At 41.6% G+C, this 16275-nt stretch overlaps 1 protein-coding gene across 6 annotated transcripts in view; it reads left to right on the top strand.

Annotated features, from left to right (window-relative positions):
• Window positions 1–16275, top strand: part of ABCC5 (ATP binding cassette subfamily C member 5) — a 233619-nt gene that overhangs the window by 131522 nt on the left and 85822 nt on the right. For 3 of the 6 annotated variants that reach the window (XM_078665849.1, XM_078665850.1, XM_078665851.1), the window contains 7 exons: window positions 461–634; window positions 7617–7764; window positions 9383–9531; window positions 10910–11017; window positions 13495–13845; window positions 14953–15024; window positions 15996–16120. In XM_078665849.1, coding sequence (XP_078521975.1) covers window positions 461–634; window positions 7617–7764; window positions 9383–9531; window positions 10910–11017; window positions 13495–13845; window positions 14953–15024; window positions 15996–16120 — 1127 coding nt within the window. Of the gene's footprint in view, window positions 1–460; window positions 635–7616; window positions 7789–9382; window positions 9532–10909; window positions 11018–13392; window positions 13846–14952; window positions 15025–15995; window positions 16121–16275 lie in introns of those variants that run through there. The other 3 variants (XM_078665852.1, XM_078665854.1, XM_078665853.1) reach the window with 3 other exon arrangements.

The raw sequence follows: 16275 nt of genomic DNA, 5'->3' as shown, positions 1-16275 counted from the left end.
ACGATCATTCCAAAGTTTGAGTGTTTGAAAAGTTTCAATACTGCGCCCATTATTTTATTTTGCAATGTTGCTGTTGTCACAGCATCTACAGATATATTGTTAGAGGTTTCTTTTGCATTCTGACTGTTGGGTACCATCATAAGCTGCTGGACACAGTTTGTGTTCAGATAGAGGGGTGTCTAACTGAATCTTTAGCTCAGTTTCTGTTTGTATATTTGTCCTGGTGCTGATGTGAGTGTCTCCCAATCTTTTGCTACTCTTAAGTATTCTGGGATTCTTAGAGATTTTATATAAAGGCTGGCGACTTTTTCATGTAGTCCACTTCTTTAGTAAGAATTATTATTTGGAATATTGTTCTGCATCCTTTCATTCTTCATTATGTAAATAGCGTTTATCCAGAAATATTTGAAGTATTTAGGTTTTGGTTGCCGTGACCCACCAAGTGAATTGTATTTTTCAGATGATAAACGTGTGTTCCAGTGATGGTCAGCGAATGTTTGAAGCAGCTGCTGTTGGCAGCTTACTTGCTGGTGGACCAATCGTTGCCATTCTGGGCATGGTGTACAATGTCATTATTTTAGGACCCACTGGATTTTTAGGATCTGCAGTCTTTGTCCTCTTCTACCCTGCAATGGTGAGTAATTAGCTTATTTTTGGGAATGTTTGAAAAAACATAGCATCACTTGATGCAGTGTAAAACAAATAGTTTGAAACCTTATTCTAGTGCTGACCATATGGAATTGTCTTTTTTCCTCTAAATTGTAGACATTGACATAAAAAGTCAGCCTTTGACAGTACCTGGTGCAACCATCTCGGGGCGAAGGTAATACACTGAGGTATTGCACCACAGTATTAAATCAAAATAACAACTTTAATCAGACACATGGGTGTGATGAAGTGGTGACCGCACCACCCATTTAAGAAAAACACACCTAGCAGTGTTTAAAACAAGGATGTGTTTTAGCTCCATATCTATTTAACTTGTTTTTTGACTTGGCTCTCCTGCACCCAAGTTGGGAGCTCAACAACTCTCAAAATTGTTATATGTGGATTGTGTTAATACTGATAAGCCGAATGCAAGTCTGCCTGCAACACCTGATTGATGAACTCTGAAGATAAGCAAAAGAGAACTGTATGAATCTCGATCATAAAAAAAAAAACAAGATAATGGTGATCAAAAATAGAAAAGGGAATAATGATCATGGGTACCCTCACGGCTAACAGATATAACACACAAATGAATATTTATATATTGGCGTTCTATTTGAGCATAAGGGTTCCTTTCTACCTCATAAACAGGAGTTACAATGAAAAGGTAATCCCTAACTGTTGCTTTCCATACCTTAAAAAGATCAATGGTTGGCCCCAGTTTTGATCAACTGTTAAGGTTGGTAATAACTCATTGGTGAAAAACCTTTAACATACGGCAGCAAAGCCTTTTGTCAGCCGGATTCATCAGTTTTCGACAGTTATTTAAAGCACTGTAGGCATCTTTTTAACCTGCCAACCAATGACTCTCCTGCCCAAATTTGGCTAGAGTTCAGGCTGATTAAACAGGCAATTTCAAGGAAGGCAACTTAGCTCAAAACTTGGCAGAAATTGAAGACGTTGGGCGATAAAACGCTAAACAATACCTTATGGTTATAACTGTCAAGAAACCAAAACACCCCAGCCAGGATAAACCTGGGGTCAGCCATCAACACTTTGGGTGCACTGACATTATGGGATCAAAATGTTTCTCCTGCAGCCTTTAAAAAGTCAATCACTCATTGAGGAATCTCTCGGCAATTGAAGACAAGGCTGCTCTAGCAGAAAGATCACATGGGTGGTTGATGATAAATGACTATACAGTCCTTTAACCACAGAATTACCTGTCGGCAGGATGGGCTCCGCATCTAAAGAGGAAATTCATGGGATTTAATTTTGGCCACTTGCTAGCCCTCTCTGACTCCCCCTTAGCTATAATCAGAAGTGTCAAATTGCTGCTTCTTATGCGGGTCAAGTGTGAAAGACATGATCCGTCTGTTCGATCCTTTTAGTGGAAAGGAGAGCCTTTTTAAGAGAGCCCTTTAAGAATATGGGCATTCACTTGCGGGGACGGGGTGTTGTCGCTTATTTTAATTCCCTTGATACACATTTAAATTGCAGTTTTCCCAAATTTTTAACAAAGTGGACCAAAAATGTAAGACCTCAAGTGCTCATTTTACTACTTGATTAGTTTGTCATATTAACTGAAATTGCACTTTTGGAAGTATTTTCTCTTTTTTTATTTGTTATTACTGTTATGGAATTAACTTTCTATATGTTAAGATTTTAATTAATTGTGCATAAGAATACATTTGAATTTGACTGACGTAATCAAGATGTGCTTCACCGATCACTACATGCTCTAGCCCCTAACCATAGCTCTTGCTCCCTCCAGAATGATAATCCTCCGCAGGAAAGGGTGGAATTCACTCTAAAGGATGGGAAAGAAGGAGAACAATGTCACATTTTTAGATCTTGCCCACAAGAAGCTTTAGCTGTTTGTGGTTAAAAGGCCTATTTTGGACAACATCAATATTTATAGTGGGCTTTCAGTCAGCCCTTTGCTTACCTTTGCTTGCCTTTATTGCCTGTCTCTTTTCCTTGCTTCTTAATTGATGTCTTTCCTTGCTCTTCTTGTGTTCATTTCACCCCTGGTGCATTTTATTTATTTTATTTTGAAAGTTTTATAGAGCGCGAACAAGATCCTTGCGGATATCAGAGCGCTTTACACACAAGTGGGATAAAAACAGATAAAAAGCTCAACCAGATATAAAACAAAGTTGAAAAGAACAAATTGATAAAATGTAAACAAGGTGGGGTGGCAACAGTGTAAAGGAGGGCAACTGTACAATAGTAAGGGAATGAAAGCTAAACAAAATATATCAAGCAAATAAGAGCAAACAAATTAGGCAAATGTAAAACAGGTGAGGTAGCAACGTTGTAAAGGTGGGCCAACGTTCAGGAAATATGTCCAGCATAGATGCGTAAAACAAATTAAGCAGATGAAACAAGGAGAAGGTTGCAGCGGAGTATGGGAGGACAACTCTGCAAAGTTTTCTGGAGGAGACATAATGAGAACGAAGGTATATTAGACTAAATTCATGTGCATTTAGCTAAGAGTAGGGATTTTACTTCTTTCTTGAAGGAAGCCGTGGATGGGATAAGTCTGATTTCTGGAGGAAGGGAATTCCATATCCTGGGGGCCATCCCAGAGAAGGAGCGTTTATATGTCTTCATCTTGTGGAATCTTTGGGGTTTCAGAAGAAGGTTCTTTGCGCTTCTTGTATCTCTTGTGCCACCCGAGATTGTCAGTTTCTGAGCGAGATAACTGGGCGAGTTGTGGTATATGGCCTTGTGAGTCATGCAGGCTATTTTCAGGTGTATTCTAGCTTCTTATGGTAGCCAGTTTAGGGATCTGATGTCGGGAGAGATGTGTGACAGTTTTCTTGAGCCTGTGATAAGTCTGGCTGCAGCATGGATAGAGGCTTTTTGTGGGGCGGTAGTCGAAAGGGGGAGGCCACAGAGGGCAACGCTTCCATAGTCCACTTGAGGGATTACTAGGGCTTGGACTGCAGTTCTGAAGTCATTAGCGGGTAGGAAAGGTTTCAGCTTTCTTAATGTGTTTATTTGCATAGCTTCATTTGCCAAACTTTCGTTTGGATCACCTGCAGCCTTCCATTGCTTACGTACAGGGAACTACATTATTTTGTTTTGCACTCCATGGAAGTGCATATGTTTTCTTGGTCTCACCCCCTCTCCCTGTATTTTGCTCCCACTTCACTGTACATGGCATCATTTTGAAACTAGAATGACTGAGATTTTGAAAAGAAATCGTAATTTTATTTTCCCCATTGACTTCCATTGAAGAAAAGTACATTTTAGGCAGGAGACTGCTAAGCCATGTTGGCTTTAAAAATCATTTGTCCCATCCGAATCGGGTCTGTTAGCATGTGTTTTTTACACCCCACTCCCTTACATTCTCAGTACCTCTGTCAGAACCTTTAGCTCTTGTGTTGCTTCCCTTCCCAGTCCTGTTTTTTTTTGTTTTTTTGTTTCCTATATAACCCCATCCACCCCCACCTTTTGTTGCACCCCTGCTCAAAATCACAGCTCATCTGTGGATTTACTCTATTCCCCTGCTCCTCCCCTTTCTGTTTTTTTTTAAGCATTTAAAAAAACTTTAAGATGCCCTGACAGCTGCTATTTGGTATCAGGCCGCTCCTATGTGAAAATGCTCTTTGGCGCACCTTTTGTTTAAATTTACTGTTACTAGATGACCATTCACCAACTTGAACCAGTTAAAAATGAGAGAAAAAACGTCTGCCTCCTCGTAACACATGCACGCACCCAGTGTGTTGACTCACGTATGCTTATACACTGTCATACCTGGGGCTGCCTTAGCATCTTGACATGTGCACATGTGTGATGATACATGAGCAGGCTTGTACATTAACTATATTTGCATTTTCATGAAGGGAACGTGTTTCCTAATTAGGAAATGTTATATCCTAGCCCATGGGAAATCCAGTTGGGAGCTTTTGTTTTTATTGCTTAGCTCATCAGACTATTATTTGTATGTTTTGCTTGACTGTAAAATGGTACCTCAAGCACGAGCAAAAATCTGTATGCAGTTCACCAGATCCAGTCAATTGGGCTTATGATTTGGTTATATCTGCACCCTTGTTTCCAGCACACCATCACTGTGCTCAAACCTAATATTTCTGTTAATAAATGTTTCCCCCAGGACGGTAACCCCATTCAGTTTATCTTTTGCTCTTAATTATGATAATTGATTTTCAGTATCCAGACATCCTTGCATTCTTACCTGGAGACCTGTCTTATATTTCTGCGCCTTTTGTTTGTGAAGACACCAGACAAACAGCCAATGCCCTATTTCACACTTTTTCCTTGGTATTTGATGCACCTTTGACTGAAGTGTACTGGGTTCCTGCTAATTAGGTCCCCAGTACCATTGTTTACCCAATTGGCAAAACCTTTAGAACCCTCTGTAAGTCCCTAGTAAATGGTACCCCTGGTACCTAGGGCCTGAGGTGCTAAAGAGGGTACCTAAGGGCAGCAGCACGAATTCTGCCACCCTAAGGGACCCCTCACCCAGCACATGCATGACTACCATTGCAGGCTGCGTGTCTTGGTGCAAACAAAAGTGAAAACATGACCTGTTACACACCCCTGGGTGCCATGTCTCGAACACTGCATGTAATATTTGTAAGTCACCCCTACAGTAGGCCTGACAGCCCTAAGGCAGGGTGCTGAATATTATATGTGAGGGCATACTGCATGAACAGATGTGCCCCTGTGCTGGTCAGTCCTATTACTGTCCGTGCAAGTGAATGGGGAAGCCAGTTTTAAAACATGTGCTGGACACGAGTGAAAACGAGTTCCCCAGCTTACATTATGGCTTCACTGAAAATAGGGATGTTTGGGATCAAACATCTCCTATCCGTAAACCCACACAGATTCCAGTGTTGGCTTTACCGATGCATGGATCCAGATGGCACCTTCGAGGTACCCTCTGAAAACCTGCCAGCCTCTGGTGTGCTGGCTGACTGGTTTCTTCCAGCCTGCCACCTGAGACGCTTTTCTGACCTTCTAAGGCAAGAACCTTTGCTCATGGGAGACCCAGAACAAAAACCTGTCCGGGAAGAGGGTGTAACAACCCCTCCCACAGGATGACCTGATGATTAGCCTCCTTGGGCTGGCGAGCTTCAGAGAAGCTGCTGCATTTGGAATGTGAATCTGGCTACCTTCAAAGGAGAAGCCACATGACCTGTCCAGGGCCCTCTTGGTACCTGGACAGGCAGGACAATTAGCTAGTCTGGTAGGCATGCCAACTAAAGTCTAGTACTTCCCCATGAGGTGGGCTACTGTGAGGTGGACACAATTTTCCTGAAGTAGCAATCTTTGTAATGGCACACTTAGGAATTCTGGGACTAGGTTATGCCCATTTCCCAAAGTAAGTGGTCATATAGTGGTTGTAATGACCCAAGGGTCAGTACCCCATTGGCTACTACCCTACACCCCACTAACTTCCCTAAATTCCCTATTTGGGATAGGCCCTGGCACCGGAAAAGCAAACTCTGATGTCCTATAAAGAGAGCGAACACCAAAGAGCCGCAAAGGCCGAGAAGAGAGTAGAAGCAGCTGACCTGGTACCATTTCTTGTTGAAAATGGTGCAAAAGCTGACTCGTCCTGAAGCTGTGACTGCAGAATCTTGGGAGAACTGCCTGCCTTTGAAAAAGACTCAAGACCTCCCATGTACAGCTGATCTGTTCTAAAGAATCTCCAAAAGAGAAGACTGATGCTTCCGAAACTACCAACACCCAAAGCCACCACTGCACTTGTCACATCCAACCGGAGTTAAAGTGGAACACGGGTGCCAACAAGGTTCCTTAGCCCTCCTGAGCTCGAGTCCATTGTGGTCCCACTCCTCCTGGATTCCCTGACGTCGCCTGCAGCCTCTGCATATAGGCCCCCTCTACCACTGCTCTGGTAATGAAAAACCCGACACCTAAGGACACCTCTGCACCAGTCTCCTCGGGTCCTTGGAGAAGCGGACCAAAGTCTTCCCACCCCTTCCCGAGCATCGCCATGCCTGAGCCCACTTGCAGGTTCAGCTCGACTGGCTTCCTAGCCAGAGCCAGCAGCTTTTTTTCACAGTGACCGATCCCCATTGAAATGCTTTGGTCTCCCGATGCTAATTTGCACCCGGCTGCCCTCATGTCGCTGGTGGTGCACTGCTGGTGTTGTCTTGGGGTTTGCCCACCGCTCGCCTTAACTCCTGGAGATTGGGCATGTAAGTCGATGTACTGTACCGGTTTGCAGAACTTGTTCTTCCTTCCATAGAATAGCATTGCAGAAATCAGAAATTGCACCGTGTCCACTTTTTAAAGTGAAAAGAATTTATATTTAAAGACGTACTTACCTGAAGTATTGTTCTCTGATGCCTGAACATATATAATGATACTTCCATTTTTTATACATTGGTGTGGTTTTCCTTCTTGAGTCGTGTTGTCATTTTATTAATCATTGTGTGTATTTGCAAATGTGTTAGGCCTAAGACTGCTCGACCACACTACCCACTAATAGAGCACGTTGGGGATTGCCTAGCAAGCCCCTGTCCACTCATAAGGGAACCTCTGGACTCTTTACATGGTAAATCAACGTATTGTTATATCACAAAGAGCCCGCTTTCTACAGTGATGCTTAAACGTAAATTTTCGAGCACCGGCTTTCCCCTACTCCCAGAGTCTTGTATCTAAATGTTTTCCTTCTCCCTGAGTAGAGAGTAGGGAGGGGATTAAGCAGTAACATTATCTTGTAATGCTTAAGCGAGTCCAGATGGCAAAGTCAAAGGCTTGCAACACCTAGAAGACATTCCTCACGGCTTTGAAGAACCTAGAGTATCTCTGCCATGGCCTATCAAGTTATTTTACACAACAATGGCTGAAATAATATTCCACTACATGTCTACATGTAATGTATATCCATTTCGGACATATTGTAAGGTATTTTCTGTGTACAAATGTTTTCTTCTCACCATACTCTACCTTATTGTTACTTTTTTCAGATGTTTGTTTCACGGCTCACTGCATACTTTCGCAGAAAATGTGTGTCCATCACTGATGAACGTGTTCAGAAGATGAGCGAAGTTCTGACCTACATTAAATTTATCAAGATGTACGCTTGGGTGAAAGCTTTCTCTCAGAACGTCCAGAGTGAGTGACCGCTCCACTTTGAGGGTATGGCACACAGTGCAACAAAGGGTGTTTCATCACCGTGCATCAGATCCCTGTTCTTTGTCAGAAGATCAGGAATAAAAAATGGCTTCATTCTCAAATGAAATAAAAAGATCAGGCCTCGCTTGATATTCCATCTCCAGTCAAGCATGTAAATGGTAGTCTGCTCAGGAGGATGTGATCAGGGAGCAAGTTTAGGATACACATGCATTACATGAGATTGCGATGATTTGAGGGTGCGAATAATTAAGTCTGTTGCGCCAAGATTAAGGTGGTCATATAACTGAAATAGATTAAACAAACATTCTGAATTTGATATCCATGGTCACTACCTGTAAATACTGTGCAGCAGCGGTACAAAGCATAAGCATGTGAATTCTCGCATATTCTCTTCAGATGATCGCAGGGATGTGGAGGATTCAAGTTAGCACTAGTTGTCATTTCGATGTGCGCAGAACAAATAGTGTACTTCCTTGTTTATTTGCTGCTGTGGAACCATCATAAGGCCAAAAATAAATCTGAGACCTATGAACCACATATCACATAACGCAACTGAGGAATATAATCTTCTCTACTGATGAGGGAAGTTATCCCGAAACCCGAGCCATGTCTCGGGCGATATCCAAAAACCCGGGACATGTATCGGGTCTAGAGATCATCAGTTCAACAAGTACCTACTTGCACCCACATGGGTGAACCACTCAAGAACGCCATGTACCAGAGTCTCTAAGGGCGATCCGGAGGAGGGGCTAGCGGTGTGCGGTCCATTGCAATGGTTTCCGAGGAATATAATCTTGTCACCGTGAATCTAAAAACCTAACTAAGGTGGCTACAAACTGAGTAAAGTAGAAAAACCGCAACTAAGTTGCTATATTTTCGTGACATCTCAGATAAAATGCACAACCATTCAGCCACCAGTAAAATTATTTCAGCAACAAGGAGTTATCTGTTTAAACACGTAATGCCCTCATAGTTCCACACGAAGGGTGTAAATCTCTTTTGAGTTTGAAATACTTCCTTAAATTAATCCTCAGTTGATCATTCCACATGCCTTGAAACTTCAGATATTCTCAGGAGGAGCCTATTTGAACAGGAATACTTCTACATTGTGCCATCTCTCCATATTTCATCAGTTAACCCAATTAAAGGGATAATCCCCTGGAAGTATTTGAACTGTTAGATTTGAACGGCTTAGCATTACGGCTTTTTTTGCATGGTATTTGACTGACCGGCTGATAAGATAGCATTGTGGTGCATTGGTGTGTAAGACGTTTCCACACTTAGAGTATTGAGGCACCTAGTCCGCTTTGAGATGCTTGTTGGAAATGTGTTTTGTCATTGCAATGGAGTAGTTGAGTGTACTACTGATCACAAATGACTCTAGGCTGCAAAGTAGTGTGTGGTTCCCTGACCTTGGGCTGGGGTATAGGGTATTGCTGTAACATTGTGTACACTGAGTTTACTTACACTAGGGTACCATAGCGGTCACCAGCAAAGTCATCAACATTTGTTCAATACATAGTTCACAGATGAATTTGCAAGCTGTTGTGTGTTTTTTGTCTGACTGTCTTTTTTTTGTAACCTTTCCTCTTTCAAGAGATTCGTGAAGAAGAGCGAAAAATTTTGGAAAGTGCTGGCTATTTCCAAAGCATTACTGTGGGAATTGCTCCTATCGTGGTCGTTATTGCAAGTGTGGTGACTTTCTCGGTCCACATGGTCTTGGGCTACGACCTCACAGCTGCTCAGGTAATAGCAAAAGATGCATTGATGAGCAGACCTGTCTTGCACAGGACTACCCGTACTTCTCTATATGTATCGGTGTTTAAGTGAAAAAATAGGCACAGGGGTGCATAACCAATTTTCCTCTTATTCCTGTTTCTATGATGACTTCCAACTGCTAACTGTAGACTGATTGGTTTGAGGGCGTAATAAAAAAAAACGAGAACAGAATCAAAGTAGAGATATTCTATATCTGTAATCCTCTCGACTGCACACAGGACAGTGCAGAGACACACAATTGAAAAAGGGAACAAAGGGAAGGAGAGTAGGAGACAAGGAGCAGAGAACAGGAAAAGTAACGAAGCAAAATAAGGGAAAATATAGACAAGACTAAATAAGGAAAATAGGGGAGATGGGAAGTTGAATAATGGGATGAGCAACATGAGAAAAATAAGTAGAAAGGGATGCTCAGAAAAAAATAGAACTGAGCACGACAAAAATCAAGAAGGAGAAAACCAGTAAAGAGAATTGGCAAATTTTGAGAGAGGAGAGATGAAACACCTGAAAAAGGGAAAGAAGAGAAAGGTAAGACATGCGTGAGAATGTGCAAACAAATGAGGGGTCGCGGGTGGTAAAGTGAGGTTTCTAATGTGGAGAGATGAGAATAGGGGAAAAAACAGGGTTACGTGGAAATGGAAAAGGTGAAAAGTGCAGATAATAAATGTATGGAATACGTATAATCAAATAAGGGTGTCGGAGGAACTCTGAGGGCAGGACTTAAGGAAGAAAAGGGGGAGAAGTGAAGATCTCAAAGATATTACGGTTTACAAACATTTAAAGTAAAATAAAAACAGTACATCTTTATTGGAACCAGTTGCTTTAAATTTTTTCCCTATCCTGCTGTTTTGAAGATAAAAAAATATTAACGCTGAGACTATAAATTAGTTATTTACCTCCATACTTGGAGTGCACGTAAGCAAGCAAATGCAGCCTAAAAGATGGAACTGGGTAAAGGTTTGCTATTTGGATCAACTGTATTGGTATGTACAACCAATGAAATGCAATGCTATATTTCCTTAACCTGGTATTCCCATTTCACAATGTATGCCGCCATAGGCTTCAGGTTAGAGGACTGCTGTAGAATCAGAAGCCAATACACTTTGACACCACCACAAATTTTATTTGCACAAGAGTCCTGTTCTGGGTTTTTGGTGAACATGGGTAGTGGAAAGGAAGTAGGGAGAAAATGCATCACAATCTTACCAAGAGAAATGTGGAAGTATACCAACCCTCTTGTCTATTTTTACATATGTGCTATGCTTTAGGTGTAATCTTCTTCCTGTATGTTTTTGCAAAATTTAGTAGCGGTGAACTTTAATATGGTTTTCTGTCCTTTGTTTTTAAGGCCTTCACTGTTGTCACAGTATTTAATTCTATGACTTTTGCCCTTAAAGTCACACCGTTCTCTGTGAAGTCACTTTCTGAAGCAACAGTTTCTCTTGAGCGCTTTAAGGTAAATTAACTTTTCTTTAAATTCCTTCAGATTTTGCCACAAGAACTGAAAGCCACCCTTAATTTTTATTTTAAACTTAAATTTCAATTACAGCTGGTTTCCCAGTTGAACATCTGTATCATACCCATCTTCTCTGTAGTCAACAAACCCTGCGTTGTGTTTAAATCCAGTCTCACTGTTTCACCATTTTAAAAGCACATCAATTTAATTTTTAGATCTGTAAACCATTTTGAATATACCTAGCCTCATAATATTAGAGATGGAATTTTACTTTTGGTATCTTCCTCTTGTTTAAGTGAGGAGCTGCTCTTTCCCTTCTTAGTAAGGTGTTATTCATCATAAGCGACACCCATGTGGACGAACTGAACAGATAGTTGACAACAGGTCCTAGGAACCATTTTTAGCCAATGTGACAAAGCTGTGGATCACACCAGAAGCATTTGCTTTTGTATTTCTTTTAAAACATTATCAATTTTCAAGTAACACAGCACGACAAATTATACAATGAGTGCTAATCTTGAGTGAGCCTCATCACCCATAACCCCTACTGAGTATACTCCAGCAGAAACCATAGCGTTTAGTTATATTGTAGAGATCATGCCATGAAATTAGAGCCACCTACTATATACCCCACCATGTAAAGTGAAAATGTTTGTGTACTTTTGTTTTTCTTATCCTTATTATCAAATCTTTTGACTCTTTTCTGATTTGCTGCTCTGTTTCATGTCATCCCTGTTGACAGATTGTGTTTTTTTTTTTTGCTTTACTTATTGTGTTACTTTTTGATAATGATGGTGAATGTGTGGGAACATGTACCCAGTGGGACTTGACAGTAGTTTAATAATATGGGGCAATCACCAGCCACGTTTTTACACCCTCTGGCACATAAATAAGCTCTTCTTGTGGTATTAGAAGCGGGGATCACAGGCAGGTTTATTATGGGATCATTAAGAAGCTACAACAATTGTACAATTACCACCGCTCCTTCTTATGGCAGTCTTGGTGGGCAGCTAGTATCCGCACTGTGGGAGTCTCTTCAATGGTGGGCTGTTCTTCTGCACCTAAAGAGACTGACTCTGTTATTCTAATTGGCTGACTCTTCCCTCTTCTGTTGGTTAAACAGATCAAGTTGTGCACCTCTGTGCCTTATTCCTGGAATGAAGTGGATTCCTTAGTTTGTTAAACCCTCTTGTTTCTGCTGTTGGGTCAGTGTGTTGAATTATTGACTTGTTAGCGCTGGGAAGAACACTGTTATCCGAGGAGAATAAGCATCTATGCAGCTTGCTCCCGTCACAGCTGTGGAGTCTTTCAGCCATATGTCCCAGATCTTCCAGGTTGCTCAATCTATCCATTCTGTCTTTGGCATGTACTCTGTTATTATCTCTGAACGAGAATGCCATTGAGCTTTTCCAACGCTTTGAATTGTAGCATCTCAAGTCTGTTATCCCCAGTATGTCTGACAGATTTGCTACCATCATAAACCTTTCAGTTGGTCATGTGGTGGTGTGAAATGTTAGTATCCTGAGGAACGCAAGAGCCTGTGCCTTGCTGAACTGTTAGCTTACTGCCACTTTCTACCTGATTAATTGTATGTCAGAGTAGAGTATGACATTTACAGCAGCCAGTGAATGCACAATACGCTGTGGTGAGATTTGTTCCTGGGCAGTACATACCTCATGCGTATTCTTTGTATTGCGCCGGCATCTGTTGTTGTGTCCTCTATGGCCACTTATTCCCTCAATAAATGTCCACAGATTTGACGGTGGGGGTGCTGTAATTACCACATAGTTCACAATTCTGCTCCCAACTTGTGCAATGATCAATATTGTCCTCCACACTTGCAATTTGAGCCTTTGCGTTGTGAGCAATGAAAAGCCTTACCTTGCTCAAATATCTAGTTTAGTGCAGTGTGGTGTGCTGAGTTAACTCATTGAGTAGCTCCTATTTCTTCCTGGATCCTTAGCTTTCAAACTGTGTTGGAAAATTATTGAATTTAGTTTGTCTTCTGCATAACAACTGTGTTTTGATTTGCCTCAATGAAAATTCAAAAAGTTTCTATTACAACACTTTTTTTTTTTTTGCAAGATATTTAAGTATTTGGATTGATATTGGGGAGGGTAGTGTTCTCTTTGGGTGCTGAAGTATATGCTTGAAGTACAGGTCTGCTGAAGGAGACTGGTAACAATAAATGGCTTCCAGTGTACCTGTATTTCAAAGTCCGCGTTCTGAACTGGGGACCTTAATTACAAAAAAATGATGGTGGTAAGCTTGTACGAATCCCACTGTGTGCCAAGTTCTCCCACATTCAGGCATCCCCAGGCCCGTGGTGGGCCTGGGTTTTAGTTGACACTAATGAGCTACGTTTTGCTCTTCAGCAGCTCCCACCCACTGTATAACCTGATGTGTTTTGCCGCCTGAGTGTGCCATAGGCTTGACCCGGTATCTCATCTTTGCACCTCTCTCACGGCTCCTCTCAGAGTTTGTTTCTTATGGAGGAGGTGCACTTGATAAAGAGAAAGCCTGCCAGTCCTAAGGTCACCATCGAACTGAAAAATGCTACGCTGGCATGGGACTCTTCCCACGCCAGCACCCAGAGCTCACCCAAGCTGACACCCAAAATGAAAAAAGACAAGAAAGCTGCCACTAAAGGAAAAAAAGAGAAGGCAAAGCTGCCGAAGGACGAGTCGCTGGCAGTTCTTGCAGAGCAGAAGGGACATCTCCTGGTGGACAGTGACGAGCATCCAAGCCCTGATGAGGAGATGAAAGGTACCTTGGGGAACACACGGCTGCAGCGGACTCTCTACAACATTGACCTGGATATTGAACAGGTATGTACAGAGACCTCGTCTTGGGAGTAAGAAGGTCTGCTAAATGCTTGCATGCTTGCCCTGCCACCTTTTCAAACTCCATTTTGCCCTCTGCTGACTTATTACCTGTATGGTCCTTTGAAAAGGTCACATTTTTGATTTCTCTCACTTTAACTTTGCTCACTTTAACTTTGCTCACTAAGCTAACAGTGACCGTGAATGTAGAAGGGTTGCTGCAGGGGACTATCGCTGCAATCCAGTTTGGACTTGTGTTTTCCTAGTATAGGCATCTAGACCACAAAAACTAGAGCTGTGTTCAGTTGCACCTATAGTCACTGAGTTAGGCTTCTGTGTTTTGTGTGTGCCTGGAAGATTTCCCCAGGTACTCGATACTCTAGACCCCTTAAAGGCGGCATCAGGGAACAAGCTTTTTCAGCATCATAATCTGCTTTGCTGGTGTGTTGGCATACTGAAACACTGTTCCCTATTCACTCAACTAGCTTCAGTCAGCTTTGTGTTTACAGCTGGCCACAGAGTGTGGTCGAAGAAAGCTGGCCTAACCACTGGCAAAGGAAGCGTGTAACGCTTGCCTAAACACCGTTTTTAAAGTTGTCTGTTCTCACAGTATTTCCTTAGGCCTGTGTTATTGCATGTGGTAATGGCATAAATGTGGAATCCACTGTGAGAATCAGTTTGACACAGTATTTATGTAAATTACGACTTAGCCTGACAGCTTTTCCTCCTCTTAATCTTTTAAAATAATAAACGGTCTGTCATTGGGATGTGTTATACTTGAAATGCCTTCAATGTGTCTTTCATTGCATACTTCCCCTTTTTAACTTCTGAGAGTCAAATATTTACTCGCACTGAAACACACCAACCAAGTGCTGTCCAGTAAGACGGCACTGCTACAGACATGGGCTTTTGGTGGAGCATGTTGTCCTTAGGGCTGAAGATAGATACTGCTTCCAGCTGTTGCTTGTCTTCCTCTCTATCCCTTAAATTAATTTACAGAATGTTAACTTTTAGATCACTGGGGTGTCAGTTCAGTATATTCAAAAGGTACAGGAGATACTGTGGGGCTTGTAACTTGCACTGAATCTTAAAATGTTTTTTCTTCTTGTGCAGGGGAAACTTGTTGGGATTTGTGGCAGTGTGGGAAGTGGGAAAACCTCGCTGATCTCCTCTATTTTGGGGCAGGTAAGGAAGTTGGTTTTCTTTCCAGATTACGAAGTCCAAGCTTTGTCTGCTTCTTTTTAAAAGCAACAAGTCAGCTAGCTGGCATCTGGCATCTCACATCTCTGGTATCTGGAGAATACAAGACTTCAGTTTGAGGTGCCCAAGTCATACGTTCACATATGAATCTGTCGCAAAATGGAAAAACATTTTCTTAACTGCGGAGTATTGAGACTTTTTGTAACCAGCTTCTCAGAAAGATACAAATATGCAGATGACCCCACATAAAGAAAATCTATATGGTCTGAAAATAGACTGTATATTGCTCTTGTCTTGTGATGTCTGTGGGTTAATTTCTCTCTTTTTGTGGCCACTCCATTAAACCATTTATTATATTTCTGGTGGTGTCCGTATTGCAATACTGTCCAGTAGCTAATAGTTTTTCTTAGTTCTTTTTTTAAATCTAACAAATTGTGAAAACTTAAAAATACTACTTTCTTCTTTGAAAGTCAAAGGATAATAAGGTTATCATACTTTATAATCTTCATTTGAATTCAGTACCTTAAACACAAATACTTTTATGTGCCGCGGCTGTTGTAAACAAAGCGCTTTTGCTAATGTTTGTGCCATGAATATGGGAATGTGGTTAACTAACACTTGCTAGAGTGCATCCAGAGACTCTTTTCTTGCAAGTACAGCATCGCTGTGGAAGAAGCAACTTTGATGCATTGTACGGTGGCCATTGTCTGTTTTAATGGATTCTGCAGCCCTCTTGAGCCGCCAGGATCAATTAAAAAAAAAAGTCAGTGTCCACTCACCTAAGCATATAGATCTTTCTTCCACGGTAATTCTGTACTAAGGTCTACATTTCTGAATCTGCCTTGCAAGGTTGCAATGGTCTCTTTTGTATTTCCTGTTTTTACTTGTTTACTCCACATTACCTTCATCTGTCAAGGAATTCCTTTGTGTGATTGGCTATCCCTCTTTTTTTACAGATGACCCTGCTAGAGGGCAGCATTGCAGTCAATGGAACGTTTGCTTATGTTGCCCAGCAGGCCTGGATCCTCAATGCTACACTCAGAGAAAACATCCTCTTTGGGAAGGAATATGAAGAAGAAAGGTAACTTGATTTTATAAAATTCTAGTCTTTTTGACGTCGCCCTCAGCCTTTTCTATCCATAAAATTCCACATATTTAGTTGATTTCTTAAATAGGGTCATGTGTCAAGAGGTGGAAATTAAATTCTCGATTTCACCACCCACATACTCAAAACCA

The sequence above is a fragment of the Lissotriton helveticus genome, chromosome 11, assembly GCF_964261635.1.
Source record: "Lissotriton helveticus chromosome 11, aLisHel1.1, whole genome shotgun sequence".
Classification (NCBI taxonomy): Eukaryota; Metazoa; Chordata; class Amphibia; order Caudata; family Salamandridae; genus Lissotriton; species Lissotriton helveticus.
The sequence above is the reverse complement of the archived record's forward strand: the minus strand, read 5'-3'. Positions and strand labels throughout refer to the sequence as shown.